General features: G+C 38.1%; 1 protein-coding gene across 2 annotated transcripts; it reads left to right on the forward strand.

Annotated features, from left to right (window-relative positions):
- The first annotated feature begins 3,599 nt into the window (after positions 1 to 3,599).
- Positions 3,600 to 16,599, forward strand: spopla (speckle type BTB/POZ protein like a). Of its 2 annotated transcripts, none has more exons than XM_030428321.1 (12): positions 3,600 to 3,788; positions 5,051 to 5,137; positions 6,869 to 6,986; positions 7,632 to 7,753; positions 8,096 to 8,247; positions 8,402 to 8,529; positions 10,644 to 10,821; positions 11,396 to 11,451; positions 11,642 to 11,764; positions 14,259 to 14,401; positions 14,506 to 14,559; positions 15,076 to 16,599. In XM_030428321.1, the coding sequence occupies exons 3-12, from the start codon at positions 6,909 to 6,911 to the stop codon at positions 15,218 to 15,220; spliced, it is 1,179 nt and encodes a 392-aa protein (XP_030284181.1). In that variant the 5' UTR covers positions 3,600 to 3,788; positions 5,051 to 5,137; positions 6,869 to 6,908; the 3' UTR covers positions 15,221 to 16,599. The 2 variants fall into 2 exon arrangements, with proteins under 2 accessions (XP_030284181.1, XP_030284182.1); XM_030428322.1 differs by lacking the exon at positions 3,600 to 3,788 and adding an exon at positions 3,924 to 4,065.
- Positions 16,600 to 17,504: the final 905 nt, after the last annotated feature.

A 17,504-nucleotide genomic window follows, 5' to 3' on the forward strand; every position in this document is an offset into this window, starting at 1 on the left:
AGCGCAAAAAAAACATTCACAGACTGTGCCGCACTTTGTCCATGAATGTAGACTGATTGGTGCAGAGGAGCCATTTATCGCTCATTCTGCAGAACAGTGTCCATCCATCTGAAAGGGAATTAGTTATCACAGGCCCACAGGGAGCCATTACAGAGTATTGTTTCAGAGAATGGCTTACCCCAAGCTGCTTTGTGTTTGCTGGACGAGAAACATCAGAAGCAGACAGAAGAGACAGTGTGGAAGGCTGGCTGAGAATGAGCTGCAGTTGGGGTTTTCATCTATCGTGTAAGCTACATTATATCAAGGCTCCCTTCTCTATTTATTTTTATTCTCTGTCTCCAGCACATGAAGATGGCCTATTATTGGCATATAATAGGTCGATGATGAGCACACGTCCTCCCCCGACATACACATTGTTTGCGTCTCTTCCTACATGAGGACTCTCATGCGACTGTTAACGACTACATTTATTCTCTGACATGAGCCATCAATGGTGTGTGTCTACATCAGCTAGTGATGTCGACATATTGGAATTTCCAACTGCGATACAAAAAAATATCCACATTCGATACCAATGGGAAAATTGTACACAACATTGAGGGCAGAAAAATGTATATATATATATATATATATATATTATATATATATATATGTATATATATATATATATATATATATATATATATATATATATATATATATATATATATAAACGAATCTAAGCTACTGTGTGGACGCCGCACAGGTGAGGGTGTGGGTCAACTCACCGTTGGAGACGGGAGAGGAAAAAAACGTAGCAGATACTGGTGTATTGATGCTGTAAAAAATTAGTATGGAGACCACATCAAATACTCCGAATATTGAATTTTGACAAAATATTGATTTTTTTAACAACACGTATATCTAACCCTTTCCAATAGCTGTAACATGTATTTCAAATTCTAATTTGGGCCCCAAAAAAGCAACACATATTCCTAAAATAGCCCTATAGAGAGCCGAAGTCACGCCCCTTCCAGTATCCCGCTGGGACCTTATTGAATGGAGAGAGACAAAAAATGTTTGATATTGTTTGAATTATACCCTGAATTAAAGTGAAACTCTCGCCAAAATGCAACCTAGGCTTTATTTGTGAATGTATATGAGTCAAACCTTCGTGTAAAAGCATAATTACGAGGAAACAGGCACTTTTAAGATTTACAGTGTTTTCGTTTTCGGGTCAAACTCATTTTCAATGGGAGTGCTACGGGCACTTTAGCAATAGCATCAAAATTGCTATTTTTAAAACACTAAGAAGGCTCGACACAACATGGAACTTTGCTCGTAGTATCACCAGGGTCTCTACACATGAACACGAACATTGAGAACATTGGGCCTCATTCACCAATATCTTCTTAAGAATCTTCTTAGATTGTTGTTCTTAAGAGATTCCTTAAGGAAGTTGTTCTTAAGAGATTCCTTAAGAAAACCCTACGTCAGATTCACCAACTCGTTCATAAGCCTCAGAATTGTTCGCAGCTGTGTTCTTACATTGATGAAAGCCGCAGGAGCAATATATATGCCATTGTTTTGAGGGCCTTGGATGGAGAAATGCCACGTATAAATAGGGTGGGGGGGTTACTAATTGATGGCATGTTTCCAATTTACTTGATTTATCTTAAATCATTGGCACATTCAATTCATTTTAGAATTTAAATTCTTTGTAAATTACCAAAAATATGAAATAAATAAATAAATAAATAAATATGACAGAATGATCACTGTAATATTGCATTTTATTTAACTACACAAGAGAAGAAAACACAACCATGCCAACATTTCGGCACTGAAATGTGCGTAAGAGCACTCCTGAGTGTTCGTAGGATTTGTTCTTGCCTAAGAAAAAATCCTAGATAAGAAAAAATTCATGAATGCCACAATCTTCGTAAAATCTTCGTAAGTGGGACTTAAGAACAAATTTGATCGTAAGAACGGTTCATGAATGAGGCCCATTGTTTGTGTACACAGAGTTTACTAAAAAGAACGTTTTTGAGCAACTCAGCTTAGCAGTAGCTTGATCCGCTCGCAGCCGTCATGGCAGCCGAAAAGTATCGATCTCAGAATGCAACGTAACTTTGAGGAGGGTTAAGGTGGACCGCTACTGTGTTCCGGCAACACGCCATCTAATGTGACTTTTCCGGCTTTTGATTTTAGTATTGTTTCTTATATGAGGCTCCTTTTTCAACTTCAAGGTCAATATTGTTTTTCGCTAACGACAAAACAACAAATTATCTGTGCATTTACGTGGAACAACGCTTTAGGAGCGGTCCGCCTTTACTCTCCTCCATGTTACGTCACATTCAGAAATCCAGAAAAACTTCTCACTAGCAGGATGGTGGCTAGCGGAAGAAATATCTGCAAACGTGAGTTGCCCAAAAACTCTCTTTTTAGTAAACTCTGTGTACACAAACGATGTTCTCAATGCTCGTGTACATGTGTAGAGACCCTGGTGATACTACGAGCAAAGTTCCATGTGTGTCTAGCCTTCTTAGTGTTTTAAAAATAGCAATTTTGATGCTATCACTAATTTGCCCCTAGCACTCCCATTTAAAATGAGTAACGAAAATACGATAAATCTTAAAAGTGCCTCTTTGGTCATAATTATGTTTTTACATGAAGGTTTGACTCATTCATTCACATTCACAAAAAAGCCTAGGTTGCATTTTGGCGAGAGTTTCGCTTTAAACACAGTGTTTGTCGATTTAAAATCTAATTTTTCAAGTCAAGAAAGTTGCAGTTTGTCATAAAATTAATGAAATATAAGATTGTTAAAATATGTAAATATAAAGACTACACAGCTAACAGTTGTGTTATTGACATCATCTCATTGAAAAGTCACCAAAACCCTTAAACATTGTAGAGTTGGTCCTGTATATTAGCCTGCTTACAAAACTGACAAACTACCCTTTCAGCTGTTGATATGACCAGATTTTATTGTGATTTTCATCTTTTCCTAGTACTTCTCTGCACCGAGTTGACCATGTCGGTGTTGGTGATGTGAGTTGAGCGAGACAGTGTAGTTTAACACAAAACTAAATACTTCAAGTTTGTCATTCCTTATTTTGTAAAAGTGTCAACAGTAAACTTAGTTAAAATAGCAAAACAAAAGTAGGATTCTCATTGTGTAGAACGGTTCCTTTCAGAGTTATTGATATGTAATATGTGTATTTGTAAGTATTATGCAGTGTTTGATGTCTTAAAATAGCAGTTATCCATGTGTGTATGCATCTTGCATGAATAATCAGCATGTGAGGTTTTTGGAGTAATGTGAACTATAGTTGTCAGGTAAAAGTACCCTGATTAGACCTACAATCTTTTTCTTGAGTACAATATTTGGCTAAAAAGAAACAACAATGACGATATTATTATCCTCAGGGTTTGTTTCAGTAGAGAACTTCATAATTTAATGCACCCCACTCATGGTTTATTATTATTATTATTATTATTATTATTATTATTATTATAGCAGTGGTAGTATTGACAGTAGTAGTAATAGAGTCTGGATCAGTTGATAAAATGAGATGGAGCTGAATGTTATCCAAAATTCGCGCATGCGCAGTAGCTATATTTTCTAGCCTGTTAAGCTACCAGCCAGCTAGACAGATGCAAGCTAGCACAGATATAAATTAGACAAAGAAACCCTGTGAAGAGTCTCTGTGAAAAAGAGTTTAAAGTGGCGGAGGGTGCCAGGAGCGACTGTGACACAAAGCTATATGCGTTATTCGATATATATGGAAGTATGAAATTGAAAGGTACGCCGTCACCATGTCTTTTTAAACTTTTTGTGAGCAGTCAGTGCAGAGATTAGCTTCGGCTAGCCGCTAGTTAGCCGCCGTTGTTTTCCCACCAGCAGATTGTACCGAAACGTGAGGGTTTACGTTAGCTTGTCTCGTTAGCATCCTGTCACAGGGATCAGTGGAGGCCCTTTGTTTTACACCGGGTAATGCGGGGTCTAAACAGCACATTAGCAATTTAACTTGTGGTATCCTTACCTAGTTTGTGTTGCGACAGAGGAGTAGCGTGACTAATGTAAGTTACCCTGGTATAATGTGGACGGATTTTTTTGTTAACATGATCTGTGTTAAGCTAGTTGATCAGTGCTAGCTGCATTTGCGGTCTGGGGCTAAAGTGAAGTTAACATTAATCTCGCTAGTGAGAACATTAATGTTAGCTTGAGTTAGCTAGCTACGTATTTCACACACAATTGACAGAATCGCGCAGTCTAATAGATTTTCTTGAAGAAGTGTACTGTTGGGTATATTAGCTTAGATTCCAAAGGACGATAAGTCCGGAGAAGTGTAATCGTGAAGCGATATTGATGATGGTTTGGAAATTACTGTTGACACTTTAGCTGATGTTGACGCTAACATTGAGCTGTTGCTTTCTAGTGATTTCGATTTTTTTTATTTTTTTTTGTATAAAGGGTAGCCACATCCGCTCACATTTTTGAATAGCACATAAGCTAAAGTAAGCTCTGGAGCTCATTTAATGTACGATCATTTAACTTTCAACTAATGTAAACTAGCTGCCTGTGCGGATAGCATCGTTTCTGTTACATTTAAGGCGAGGTAGCAGGACAGCTAATGTGTTAGCCAAACAAAGTTGCAGGTGAATCTTGAGTTTGCTAATTTAACTGACTGGTTTAAAGGCCGATCAGTCTGTTACAGGCTAGGCTATGCGATAAAGCATCACAAATTCAGTTAACGTGTAACATGGCAAGGGTTTTAAGGCCTACAACTACCACTAACAATCTGTTATTTGAACGCAAACTGATGCCCTCTCATTTTTAATAACGTGGCATTGACTGGTTTCACAGCTCTAATTTTCTACTGAGGTCACTTTATTGACACTTGGATTTTTTGCAGGCCTCGTTAAATGTGACAGGTCTGCTTTGTTGTGAGGGCTGTGGCTTTACTGCCAAATGCCTTAACATTGTTGGCTAACATCAATAACTTTTAGTGAGGTTGATCAGGTCCATTCTTTGTGTTTAATATCTGTTTTCTGTTCTTTCTAGAGTGGCACATGAAGATGGGGCCATGAAGGATCCTGTGATAACATAGGAAAAAAAACTGCATCTTTGTACATTTCAACCATATAAGAGGTGATGAGATGTTCTTAATTTCTTTGCTGATGCTGCATGATTGGGATTTCATATTTAACCAACCATTACAGCTAAAGGGGATTCAGTTCCAGCAGTGTTCTGTATGATAGTTGTGTTATGTCTTTGGACTCAACTTCAGTTGTTTGTTCAATAGTCCTTGACTCTGTCAGTAATACTTGATGTGATTTATAAGCAAAGACACTAAATGATCATTTTTAGTCCCTGCTTGCATGGTCATGAGTGCACATTGTCTCAGAATTTAAATATTCTTGGCATCAAACAGAATCTTGGAATGAAAGAGAATTTTTAATGTTAAAGGAAAAGGCTGCAAACAAGTGGACCAACGAACACACACATAAATAGTCCCATTACGTGTGTGTGTACACTGAAGTTTTAGTCAGAGGAGCAGAGATTCTGTACTGCGTAAGAAGAGGTGATCAGAAAGTGGAAGTAGTGATTTTCCACCGTCATCCTTTCTTCTCTGCCTTTGTGTGTTTTTGACATGAAGGCATTCTTCCATCTTTCTATGTGCTTGTGTGCAATGTGTTAAAAAGTCTTTGTATAGTATATGTTGAAAGCAACATGACAGAATTCATGGTTTTTAAGAAAGACCTTCTGAAGAATAATTGGAAATACCTTACACTGATATGGGTTGATCTGCGGGATGACAGTGGTTCAGAGGAACTGATATAACTTTCCTGTATGAGTAATTTGAAATTGTATGTGCTGACACACCGAAATGAGTGTCGGTGACGGAAGGAACGGAAACCATTGGCAAAGGTGATTCTGATTCTGTATGAACATGGCAGTTTCTGTGCTGGCTTTGGTGTACAGCTGTCCGAACAGTTGCGCTGCTCAAGTGAAATTAAATGGGGATGTTTGCACATGAAAAATGGCTGTTGTATAAGACTGTGTTTGGACACATTTGCTGTAATAACAATTATCTGCACAGTGTTACTGGCCAGAGCCTAGCCTGTAACTGACTGCTTGGCATATACAGTGGTTACTGACCAGCACTGTTAAAGGTCCAGTGTGTAGATTGGAACCAAGCCTCCCTTATAATGGCCACTAAAATGCGAAAGGCTCCGTGTTTGGTTTGTTTCTTCCTGGCCACTGTAGAAACCTGGCAGTGTAACATGGCACACTGGACCTTTTCCTAAGCAGCTACAAGTGAGTCAAGAGTGTGACATTGGAAGTTGTAATAGTCTCTTCCGTGGCTTTTTTTACAACCTGACTGCTTCAACACACCCTTGTTTTTTACCATCTCTCGATGGCAACATAGTCGGTAACTGTGTCGTCAGTAAATTCAACTTTCTTTTTTTTTTTTTCCCCAAGTCACAGAAGATGCAGCTTACTGTGTAGCATGGATACATCTGTAAATACCAGTCCAGTCCCATAGTAAAACTTGTCAAAAAGAACCATTTATTTTTTTAAAAACTATAAACTTCCTAATCTCTATCCCACAGTTAAGGTTATTTACACATTTTGATGTCTCTCTCAGAATTATAAGACGTCAAATAAAAGTCACAATGATTTTGTGCTGTTTTGGGTGTGCCACATTTCGTAGCAATTAAAATACAGGTGGATTCAGATCATGTGAAGGATTTTACCATCTTGATTTTTTTTTTAATTATTATGTCAATGGTTGAGGGGAAATTATTTAATCTGTGTAATTAATGCTGTTAATTTGTGCAAAAATAAGTTCCTCATTGTTTTTCTTGCAACGATTAGTGCTTCAAGGACGAAAGTGAGTGGTACCCCGAAACCGGTGATGTCACGGGTTCCCACCCCTCCTCCCCCTGGGGAGATGTCAAGTGGACCTGTGGCAGAGAGCTGGTGTTACACACAGGTATTAACATTGTTTGTTAAACCATGTTCTATGAAATAATTTGATGATACTGATCATGTTTTAGATAGCTTGTTGGATTTAAAATCCCATCACACTGCCAGGAAATCATTTTAAAGAACTACTAAACCCTGAGTACTGGTACTTTATTTGCAATTCGTTCTGTCTTCATGTTAATAGGTCGTTTCACAGCAGACAATGTGACTTGTCATGGTAGGAGAAGCAAAGTTGATACTAATAACATTAACTGTGTCTCAAGCGTTCCAGTAAGCCATTTGCCATCCAGCTTGCTCAGTACAAGGGTTCTGAAACTGAAGCAGCTAATTGCAATTTAACCATCATTAATTTTATTACTTCACATCTTTGTTTTTCCAACTGTGACACGTCAATATCTATTCTGTCAAAATGTCTCATATTTGGTGTATTGTTATTATTTCACATTAATGTAACCTAGGATGAACAGCCTCAAAATTAGCCTTATTCTTTATTATTAAAATCATTTGAGAAGGTTAACTTGTCATATCAAGCCATATAATTTCCTGTTGTTTTTTCTATTTGCATTTTAAAATTGTAAAGACAGTGCTTTAGTCTGATTTTTACTGCATGTTTTGATTTTTTTTGTTTGTTTGTTTATTTTCTGATTCCAAGGTCAAAGTTGTGAAGTTTTCCTACATGTGGACCATAAACAACTTTAGTTTTTGCAGAGAAGAAATGGGGGAGGTGTTGAAGAGCTCGACCTTCTCCTCTGGCCCTAATGACAAGATGAAATGGTCAGTGCTCGAGCTAAACCACTCACTGCTGTTCCTTTTTATTTGCAGCCTTTACTGTAGAATTAAAAAAAAAAAAAAAATCAGTGACAGTTAATGGAGAATTTAATTTAAAAACATTCATGCTTACTAATAATTGGGATTATTGATCTGCCAAATTTGATCTCTCCAGTTTCATGTTCTTAAAGTACAAACATGAATGTCGTTCTGCACGTAAGGGATAATTATAATCTCTCAAAGCCATTATGAAAGCTTTCATAATTTTTTTTTTTTTCTTTTGATCAAAGTTGTTACTGTCGTCTTTGTCATGGTACTGACGCGCCGTTTTGTCTTTTTACCTGCCAGGTGTCTGCGAGTCAATCCAAAGGGACTTGATGATGAAAGCAAAGATTATCTGTCATTGTATTTACTTCTTGTTAGTTGTCCAAAAAGTGAAGTCAGAGCAAAGTTCAAGTTTTCTTTGTTGAACGCTAAAAGAGAGGAGACAAAAGCAATGGGTGAGTACAAGCATTCAGATCATGATCACATTCAGTTTACCGTAATCTTTGGTGTTTGTATACCTCCACTTTTTATCAGGTTTCTAATTTGCAAGTAAAAGAATAGCAATAATAGGACTTTTTTTCTTGGTGTGTTTTTTTTTTTTTTTTACAGAAAGCCAAAGAGCATATAGATTTGTCCAAGGCAAAGACTGGGGCTTCAAAAAATTTATACGGAGAGATTTCCTCCTTGATGAAGCCAATGGACTCTTACCAGATGACAAGCTCACCCTGTTCTGTGAGGTAAATACTGTTGCTTTCTTTTTTTATTCTTCAAATTAATAAGTTGCAGTCTTTTTATTTGTAAATGATGTCATTCTGTCAAATTTTTAAATGAGCCACAATTTTGTCATTCTACTTGTGATGATTTCATAAGATGATCTATGGAACTATACATAAAAGTCTATAAGATGGATTAATGGGAGAAGATATTTTTCTTGTTATCAGCTTGGTCATTCATTTTGGGAAATCATTGAGTACAAATTCCCCTTCTGTTCACTGAACAAAAGCTGTTTCTCAATTTTTGGTTGAGGCAACAAAACATTACATCCTACGCACATGCCCGTTCAAATGTTGTTATGTATAAGAAATTATTTTGAGTAGATTAATTAAAGAAAAATTACAGGAAATATCATTCATATAGGTTTGCAAATTACAAAATGATTTACAAATAATTTGGGAACATATCTGATTGGCATATATATAACAGGCAAAGGGACTGTGTATGCTTGTTTTGCTGAATAGATGTGCAAAACATGTTGATGCGTGGGCTGATTAGACCCGAGTTTTAGAGTGCCAATTCTGTTTCGGAATCGTTAGAAATGTGAAAAAAAAGAAAAACCTGCTGTTTTGGTGTTTTCAATAGTGCACACCAGTACCATGTTGCTGAGCTGCATTTTGTTATATGTGGCATACCACTAGAGATGCACCAATTGTGATTTCAGTTTTGAAGTCATTTAAAAAAAAAAAAAAGTATGAAAAGTCTGACCTGCTAATTCTGATTACTATAATTAATAGCATTCTCAAACTGCACCAGGTTACAAGACCTTCTCTCCCACTCCTTTAGACAAATCATAAAATAAAGTGCTCTTTAATTGGACAGAGCTTTTTTGTACAATAACATCCAACTGAAAATGAATTGCAGTATTAACTCACTTTATAGGTTTAAACTGTGCTGCTCTGTTTTAGGCAATAGAGATTCTGTGTTGCTATTTACCATTTATCACTATCGGTCAGTTGATCGTACCTGATACCTATATAAAGCAAAATGGAATACAATTGCGTGCAAACAAACTCTTTACCTTTAGCTGTTTAAAACAGTTTTCCAGAGCCCACGCCATAATATCCTTTCTACAAGAGTATTTCACAATGTGGTGAGCCTCGCCCCATAATTGCTTGTGAATGACTCTTTCGGGGATGCCCCCGTCATACATTTTGAGCAGTCTACAACTTTTCCACTCTTTTGTTTCCCCGGTTTTAACTTGTTTGGCATGAAATTCAGAATGTATTTACAAAAATGAAGGAAGTTGATGAGGTAAAACATTGAATATATTGTCTTTTTCCTCTTTTCAATTGAGTATATGTCCAAATGGATCAGTAACGATCATTATGTTTCAGTCATGTGTTAGTCAATCTGGACTGTACAAGAAATTAATCTAAGCAAACATCAGATTCACACCACCATGTTCCCCAAAAGTAACTTTAAGTGAATCAAGGCTAGAGTCTCTTAATTCTTGCCACGATCAGTTTACATCTGATTGTAAGCTCCGGTGCCATTTAACTACAAACATACTGTTGGCATTTGCTTTAAATGGCATTAACCTCTTAGAAAGTGAAATGCTTCCTCCATCTCAAATCATTTACAATGATGCTTGTTTTCGAAATAATTGAATTCTGTCCGTCAGGAAGAATAAATGTCTTCTAAAATGTTCTTTCAAGGGACAAGCTAAATGAAGTGTCAATGAAATTTGATGTGAATGGAATTGGCTGAATACTGCCATGATCAGACAGTGTGCCAGACAACAGTTTCAGAAGGATTGAGCCATTTCTAGGAAATTGCCACTTTGATAAACAAATTGCATTCAAATTAAAGACAAAATGCCTTTCGTTATCAATTAGGTGTTTCGGCAGAGTTAATTAATTTTGGTTTCAAGTGGTTGTGTGTTGCAAACAAGATTCCCTCCCACTGTAGGTTCCTCAGTCTCGATTACACTGCAAAAGGAGCAAATTAAACTCAAAATGAGACTGCTCTCCAATGAAGTCAGACATTCCTGCTGCTGGATTTGTTAAAGTGTTCAGCCTTTTTGATGAGAGTGCTTCAGCGTGTTGTTCTCTCTGTCATGTTTTGCCGTGCACAGGTAAGCGTTGTCCAGGACTCTGTTAACATTTCGGGCCAGTCCAACATGAACATGCTGAAGGTCCCAGAGTGTCAGCTGTCTGATGATCTGGGGAACCTGTGGGAGTGTTCGCGCTTCACTGACTGCAGCCTCTATGTCGGAGGGCAGGAGTTCAAAGCCCACAAATCCATCCTTGCAGGTAAGACCATCCCCTGGCCCCAACATTTTAGCAAGCGGCAACCCAAAATGGTCCTAGACAGACATGTTTATGCCCTTTTTCTTAATGGCCTCTCCTGGAGATCCATAAGCACCTCAAAATGCTACAGAGGGTTTGGTATTCCTGGCATGATTTGTAGCAGCCTAGTTCAGCAGTGGATGTTAATCCACCCTACTACCCCTGCTTGGCCCTGCTTGACCCAGATGACTGGAGGATCCAGGAGATTGAGAGGCTCTCCAGCTTGTGTCAATTAGACATGGTGGCAGCTGCTGTGGTCAGGGGCAAGTGCTGACAAAGTGGCAGCTTTATGGATTTGTGTGATTTTTATTTTGACAGACATAGTTCAATACTGATGTGTTGTGTTAAATACGTCATTTTTGTTTGTTTGCCTTTTTATTCTTTTATATAAGACAGCTGTATCTCGTGCTGTTAAATTAGAGCTTCTTTATTAGCCACACAAGGCAATGTTAGCTGATCTCGATGAACAGTAGCTATTTATTTGGTGTGCTAGCATTCATATCATGATGTTAACCAGTCATATTTATTTCTTTGACAGCGAGGTCACCGGTCTTTAATGCCATGTTTGAACATGAAATGGAGGAAAGTAAAAAGGTAAGAATAACAGGTTACTTAATAGTTAATTGATGTCTACTATTGCGCAGTGCTCTACGTCCTACATAATTGATGCTCAAGAGCCTTTTTCATGTTTACAATGAACTTTGATCCTAGCTCTTTGGTAATAAGCGTCTTCCTTTAATGGATGTTTTCAGTCACACACAAACCTTTTTGTCTTCCCTTCCAGAACCGTGTTGACATCAGCGATGTAGACCCAGATGTCTTTAAGGAAATGATGGGCTTCATATACACAGGAAAGGCCCCAAACCTGGAGAAGATGGCAGACAATTTGCTGGCAGCTGCAGATAAAGTAAGTCCCAAAGTAGTTTGAACGTTTGCAAACAACTACCTTCCACCTCTTTTCCTGAGGCAGAGAAACAGGTTCCCTCTATTCTTGTCTTTTTTGACAGTTATTTTTATCAGTTTGTGAGCTAAATGCCATGCAGAAATGTAATCTGATAAAACCTGTGTTTAGTTGAGCTCCAGCCACTCGCCCCACCCTGAAATTATCTTGGGATACAACTCTCATATTCACAGATAAAGAGCAAAAGCGTCATTAAACGATGTGTTTAACACTTGAATCTGTCAACTCTATCAAAATAACTCGGATGACAATTTTAGTTTTTTTTCATTTCAGACTTCGTCACCACAACGTGTTCTGTCAAGTTAAATACAGCATCAGGTTATTTACACATTGAAACAGTAATGTTGAGGCAGTCATTGAATGAGCAGTCATGTACCTCACTGCTTCTCCAAACGCTTGGGTTTAAATGTTTGGAGCCTCCAATCAGTGAAGTGACCAGAAAGCAATGCAAGTCAATGAGGCTAAAAGGCTAATGTGGTCTGTTGTGTAATTACACAGCTGTTAGCTTGCATTCTAATGTGGCATAATCTCAATATTGATCAACTATAAATAATATAGTCCATTACACCCCACCTCATCCACACCCATTACAACAACATGTTTGTGCAGAGTGTGAAAAATATAGAATTTAATACAGGACAGTAGCTCTTTAACAAATATGTAACATATAATTGAAGGTCAGAGAATTGAGGTGGATTTCAGCTGTGTTTTTTCTATTCTATAATGGAAATTTCTTGTCATCTTTCGTCAACAGAAATCATAATTTATGATGAATTATTTTAAAAAACTTGATTTAAAGCATTTGTTAGGATCACAACTTAATGACATGACAGGTGGAATAAAAAGAATATTGGAGACTTGATCTGCTGTTCATGTGCTAGTTTGGATTTCCTTCCATATTTTACCATGTTGCCAATAGATGTTCACGTTTTGTCGTCCCGTTCTTGCAGCTTCTATTAAGTTGCAGTTAAGGGTTGGTCGTCTCAAGATTTCAGTCTGTGTTCAATCTTGAAGGCGTCCACCATTTCAGGTGAATTATACAGATTTCTGTACTGAATGTTTCCAAACTTCATATAACCCAGCTGACTAGCAGATCCGCGCTATGTGAAAGTAATAGAGGTGGGCCAAATTATTGTTTAATTATAATTTTAAAGTTTTCAGTTTATCGAAACTTAAATCTTCAGTGAATCTGATAAAAACAAAAAATAACAAAAACCATTTAATTTACGTAACATTGATGATTGTCTACCCATGATTCCTCATGCGTTTAGTAAGACTGCTAGCCCAACTGTAAACTTAATCACTGTGCAGCACCTACACATAAGGGCAAACTAGACTACCAACTATGTTTTATTGAAACACATTGGCCAGTTATTTGTCATATTATCACAAGTTAATGGACATTTTTGTGAGCCACAATGGATTGTTTAGTAACTTATTGCCAAAAAATATATTAGAAATATGATAAATATATATAATAATATTAGCCATGCAACTGCTGCTTGCTTGTTTGTACATGACACTATGCTAGTCCAGTTGAATATGCAACAGATTGCTTCCAGTTTATGGAACAGGGGGTGCTTGGCCTGAAAAACGTTGAAAACCCCTGCAGTAGAGTGATGTAGCCAACCGGAGAGCTATGATAATCAGACAAATTACTTCACATTGCTCTTCTGGTGGTGACCTACTATAAACAGTGCAAACTTGAGTTATAGGTAGTTGCCTGGTGGATGACAGACTTGTGCCAAAAAAGAACTATATTTAATAACTATTGTGTTTAAATGGTGCATATGCAGAAAATTGTAGGCTGTTTCAAACTCCCAACTCTACAGGGCATTTCAAAATTTAAAAAATAAGATTGTAATTTAGATTGTGCATCATGATTGGGATTCAGTAGATTGCGGTATTATTTTATAACCAGATTGCCCACCTCTGGTTGCATTTATAATCGGTACAGCTTTGAAAGCCACATTTCTTTGGGGACTGTGATATGAAGGCGCCTATAATCTTTTTAAGCACCACCACTTTCACATTTCACCTCTTGAAGGGTTAGCAAAACTGTGTTAAGAATACCACACTGTTTGTGAATGTAAAGGACGAGTTTCAACTGAGCAGTGAACCAGAATATTGAGCAACAACCGTACCTGCCTCCCTCCAAAACCATTACTGAAGTGATAAATCACATACATCATTTGGTTGAAATTGGGTATTTCCTGTTTTTTGTTTTTATTTCCATTGCAGTCATTTTGGGAGTGGTATCCCCCCCCCCCCATTCCCAGGAGAGCCGTAATCATCAAATTTTAGTAACTGATCACATCTGTTCTGATCTTTTGTGTGTGTTCAGTGTAGTTGAGACAAAACATCAAACCATGGGGATCCACTTTACATCCAGCGTGTAACCACTTTCTATTTGTGTCCCCCTCTCACCCCCCTACCCCAGTATGCTCTTGAGCGTTTAAAGGTCATGTGTGAAGAGGCCTTGTGCAACAGCCTTTCAGTGGAGAATGTGGCCGACACCCTCATCCTTGCAGACTTGCACAGTGCCGAGCAGCTCAAAGCACAAGCCATAGATTTTATCAACAGGCAAGTATCGCAAAAAAAAAAAGAAAAAACCTCCAGTGATAAATTCCTGCTGCCATTTCTGTTTACCAGCCCTGAATGCTTACCTTTTTATCTCCTTGCCATAGGTGCAGTGTCCTGAGACAGCTGGGCTGTAAAGATGGAAAGAACTGGAATAGCAAGTATGTAATTAGCTGATATATGTGACACAAGATTAATAACACACTCTTATCTCTTCCCCCTACCAGATGCATTAGAATTCATTGTTTTAGCCCAAGCAGACAGAGTGCTATTTGCCTTTTCAGTTTGAAGCGCCATATCTTTGTATCCAAGTTATTAATAGACTCGTACCTGGATAAACCCTGGAAATGGAATATTTGCAGAATTTTAAAAAGAAGGGAGGCGCTCGCTGTTTGAAGTTTTCCTTTCAGATGATATAGTGTGTTATTATAGGGCACCTTGAAATGTTGAACTTCTCTTCGTCTCATGCATCCAACATGTGAAGACATTTTAACCCGACATTAATTTCAAGCCATGCATAGAAAGCGCTAATGGCCCTTTTTTAAGTTTTTTCATGCAATTCACAAATCAAGTCCCCCCTTATTTGCTTTGTCATTACATTCTCATTTATGTTTATTGATTTTTAATGTGCACGCTCTCATGTCTGAGTGTTAACTTCATTTTGCCTGTGCTTACAGTCATGCTACAGATATAATGGAGACTGCAGGCTGGAAGTCAATGATCCAGTCCCACCCTCACTTGGTAGCCGAGGCCTTCCGTGCCCTGGCTTCAGCACAGTGCCCACCCTTTGGTCTTCCCAGGAAGCGTCTAAAACAGTCCTGACTGCCTGACTGTGCCCCAGGACTTTACTGGAGGTGTGAAGCATGGGTTTACAAAGGAAGGACTAGCGAGGGTACCACTCTTATTTCCACCAAAACTGAACACACTTGAATACAGAAGAGTGGAGCTTTCTGGCCAGGGGATGATGTGGGGAGGCTGGCACGTGGACGACTGACATCAGTGGATTTGGGAAAAAAATTGGTAAAAATCGGTGTCGCTTGCTTGCTTTGCTGCCCCAACTGAATTCTGTTCAGCCTGGGTAGCAAGTCGAGCTGTCTGCTACTGTTTTTTTTCCCTGTAATTTTGAAAATGGCCTTAATATATCTGCCATTGCTCTGGAGCTGCTCTAGAGTACTTTGTCTATTTTACTCTGTGCCTGCCTTGTCACAAAGACCAGGCCTCCTCCAGGTTGCACTAGTTCCCATGAATAGTCATTTTGATATGGAGTTCTATAGGAACGTAACAAAGGTTTAACTAAATGGGAAATATTATATATTTGTAATGTTTAGCCCGTTTTGTGACTAGACATTAAAAAGCATGAACACTTTCAGTGCAAGGTCAGTTCTTTACACTTTTTAAAAGATGTGTATGCCCCATATTGATGGCACCATTTCTATGTAAATGACAGTTGAACCATCTTCAGAAGACCAGTGTACAAGAAAGTCTATTGCATATTTGTGGGGAAAAAATTGTATTCTGCCATTACGAGGACCCAGTGTCAATCCTTTATAATACATGTAAGACGGAAAAGTGTCTATACTTTGGCCCTAATATATTGAAACATTGGAAGTATATGGAAGTATTTACTCAGTCTCCCATTTGAATGACATATTCCAGATCATACGTCTGTGACCTGTTATAGATTAAATTTTGAGAATTTCTGTCCTTAGTATCACCAACTTGCAAATATTATATATTCTCAATATATTGTGGTTAACTAAAAGTGGAGAGACTAATGCATGGTCATGTTATTGTCAAAGAAAGTGTCCAAGTACCAATTTTGTTTTTAACAATTTATTTTCTGCAATTATCTGACATATTTGTGCAGAATTAAATGAATTGAGTATGTGCAAAAAAGATTTCCTCTAACATGCTTGGATATTTGTAGGATGCTGAGCATCACTTCTACTGGCAATGTTATTCTGTGTTTGAATGGGGGGTTGTCAAGTTTATCCAGTCCGTCTCGTATGTAGTGTGGTGTGACCAACACTTCAGAGGATTTTGTAAATTAAAGGAGTAGCATCATTTTTACATGATATTACTCATCATTCAGCGTCATGTTGAGATGTTGAACCCTCTTTTGTTTGGAAGCAAAAAAGATGAAGTTGTTGTCTGCAAGAATGCCTGCATTAACCCATTAAACCATTTTCCAGCAGTCTGAAGGAGCCCGGGTTTATTTTATTTTTGTCTTGACACTAGGGATTGTTTAAATCAATGTGACAGGAGATTCCACTTTAAAGATGGGTGATTATTATCTACACTCTTGTTTTTAATGGTCATGTTAATGGATGTGGATGTTAGGCTGTGGCGTTTTTTTTTTTTCTCTCTCTCTGCAGTGGTTTTCTTTTTAAATAGATGAGACAACAACACCACCGTGATAATCAAAAGAAATTGTGCTTAAACTACAGTAGCATAGCACCATGTTTAATGGTGAACCTTTTTTTGCAGTGCATGAAAGAGATTTTTCCTCTTGTTTTATGTGTGAATGCTCGGCGCAGGCTCTAATTAAAGTGAACACGAAGCTGCTCTGTCCTGCTGGAACACAGACGTCTTCATCAGCAGCTTGCTGATCCTCGTCCGCCCCTCTCAGCACAGATCCTAGGAAAAGACCTGATACCATCTATGCTTTAGGACGCCTCTCCAACCTTTTATCTTCCGCTTTCGCTTTCCTCCACTGACTGTAATGCTTGAAGGAGCCAATGCCTGCAGTGGCATCGTCGCAGTTGAAAATTTATTCTGTCCTTTGGATCATAGGAAATGAGATTGTTAAAGAAGCACATGAGGCCAGAACTCCAGACGCTTGAGTACAAAACTGGTCTTGGTCAAAGTTTTATTTGTTAGCTTGTGGCATGAGTCCAAAGAACAAAGTGAGGCTGCAGTAGAGTACACCACCCTTTCCACCGTGAATTGACAGAGAGCAGTAACGGTAATCTGCGTCGCTCTGTACATCCCAGGAAGTATTTTATGATAAACTCAAAGATGTTTTTTTTAACTGCTGTGCTTTCCCCAGACTCATCCAATTAGGATGTACTGTAGTTTCCTTTGTTTGTTTTTTTTCCTGGATGCA

Source organism: Sparus aurata, chromosome 9 (assembly GCF_900880675.1).
Source record: "Sparus aurata chromosome 9, fSpaAur1.1, whole genome shotgun sequence".
NCBI classification, from domain to species: domain Eukaryota; kingdom Metazoa; phylum Chordata; class Actinopteri; order Spariformes; family Sparidae; genus Sparus; species Sparus aurata.

Excerpts from the sequence above, each read along its gene's own strand:
- spopla (XM_030428321.1), top strand. The coding sequence starts at position 6,909 with ATGTCACGGGTTCCCACCCCTCCTCCCCCTGGGGAGATGTCAAGTGGA. Across the intron at positions 6,987-7,631 it reads AGAGCTGGTGTTACACACAG|GTCAAAGTTGTGAAGTTTTC; the intron begins GTATTAACATTG and ends TCTGATTCCAAG. Across the intron at positions 14,560-15,075 it reads GGAAAGAACTGGAATAGCAA|TCATGCTACAGATATAATGG; the intron begins GTATGTAATTAG and ends CTGTGCTTACAG.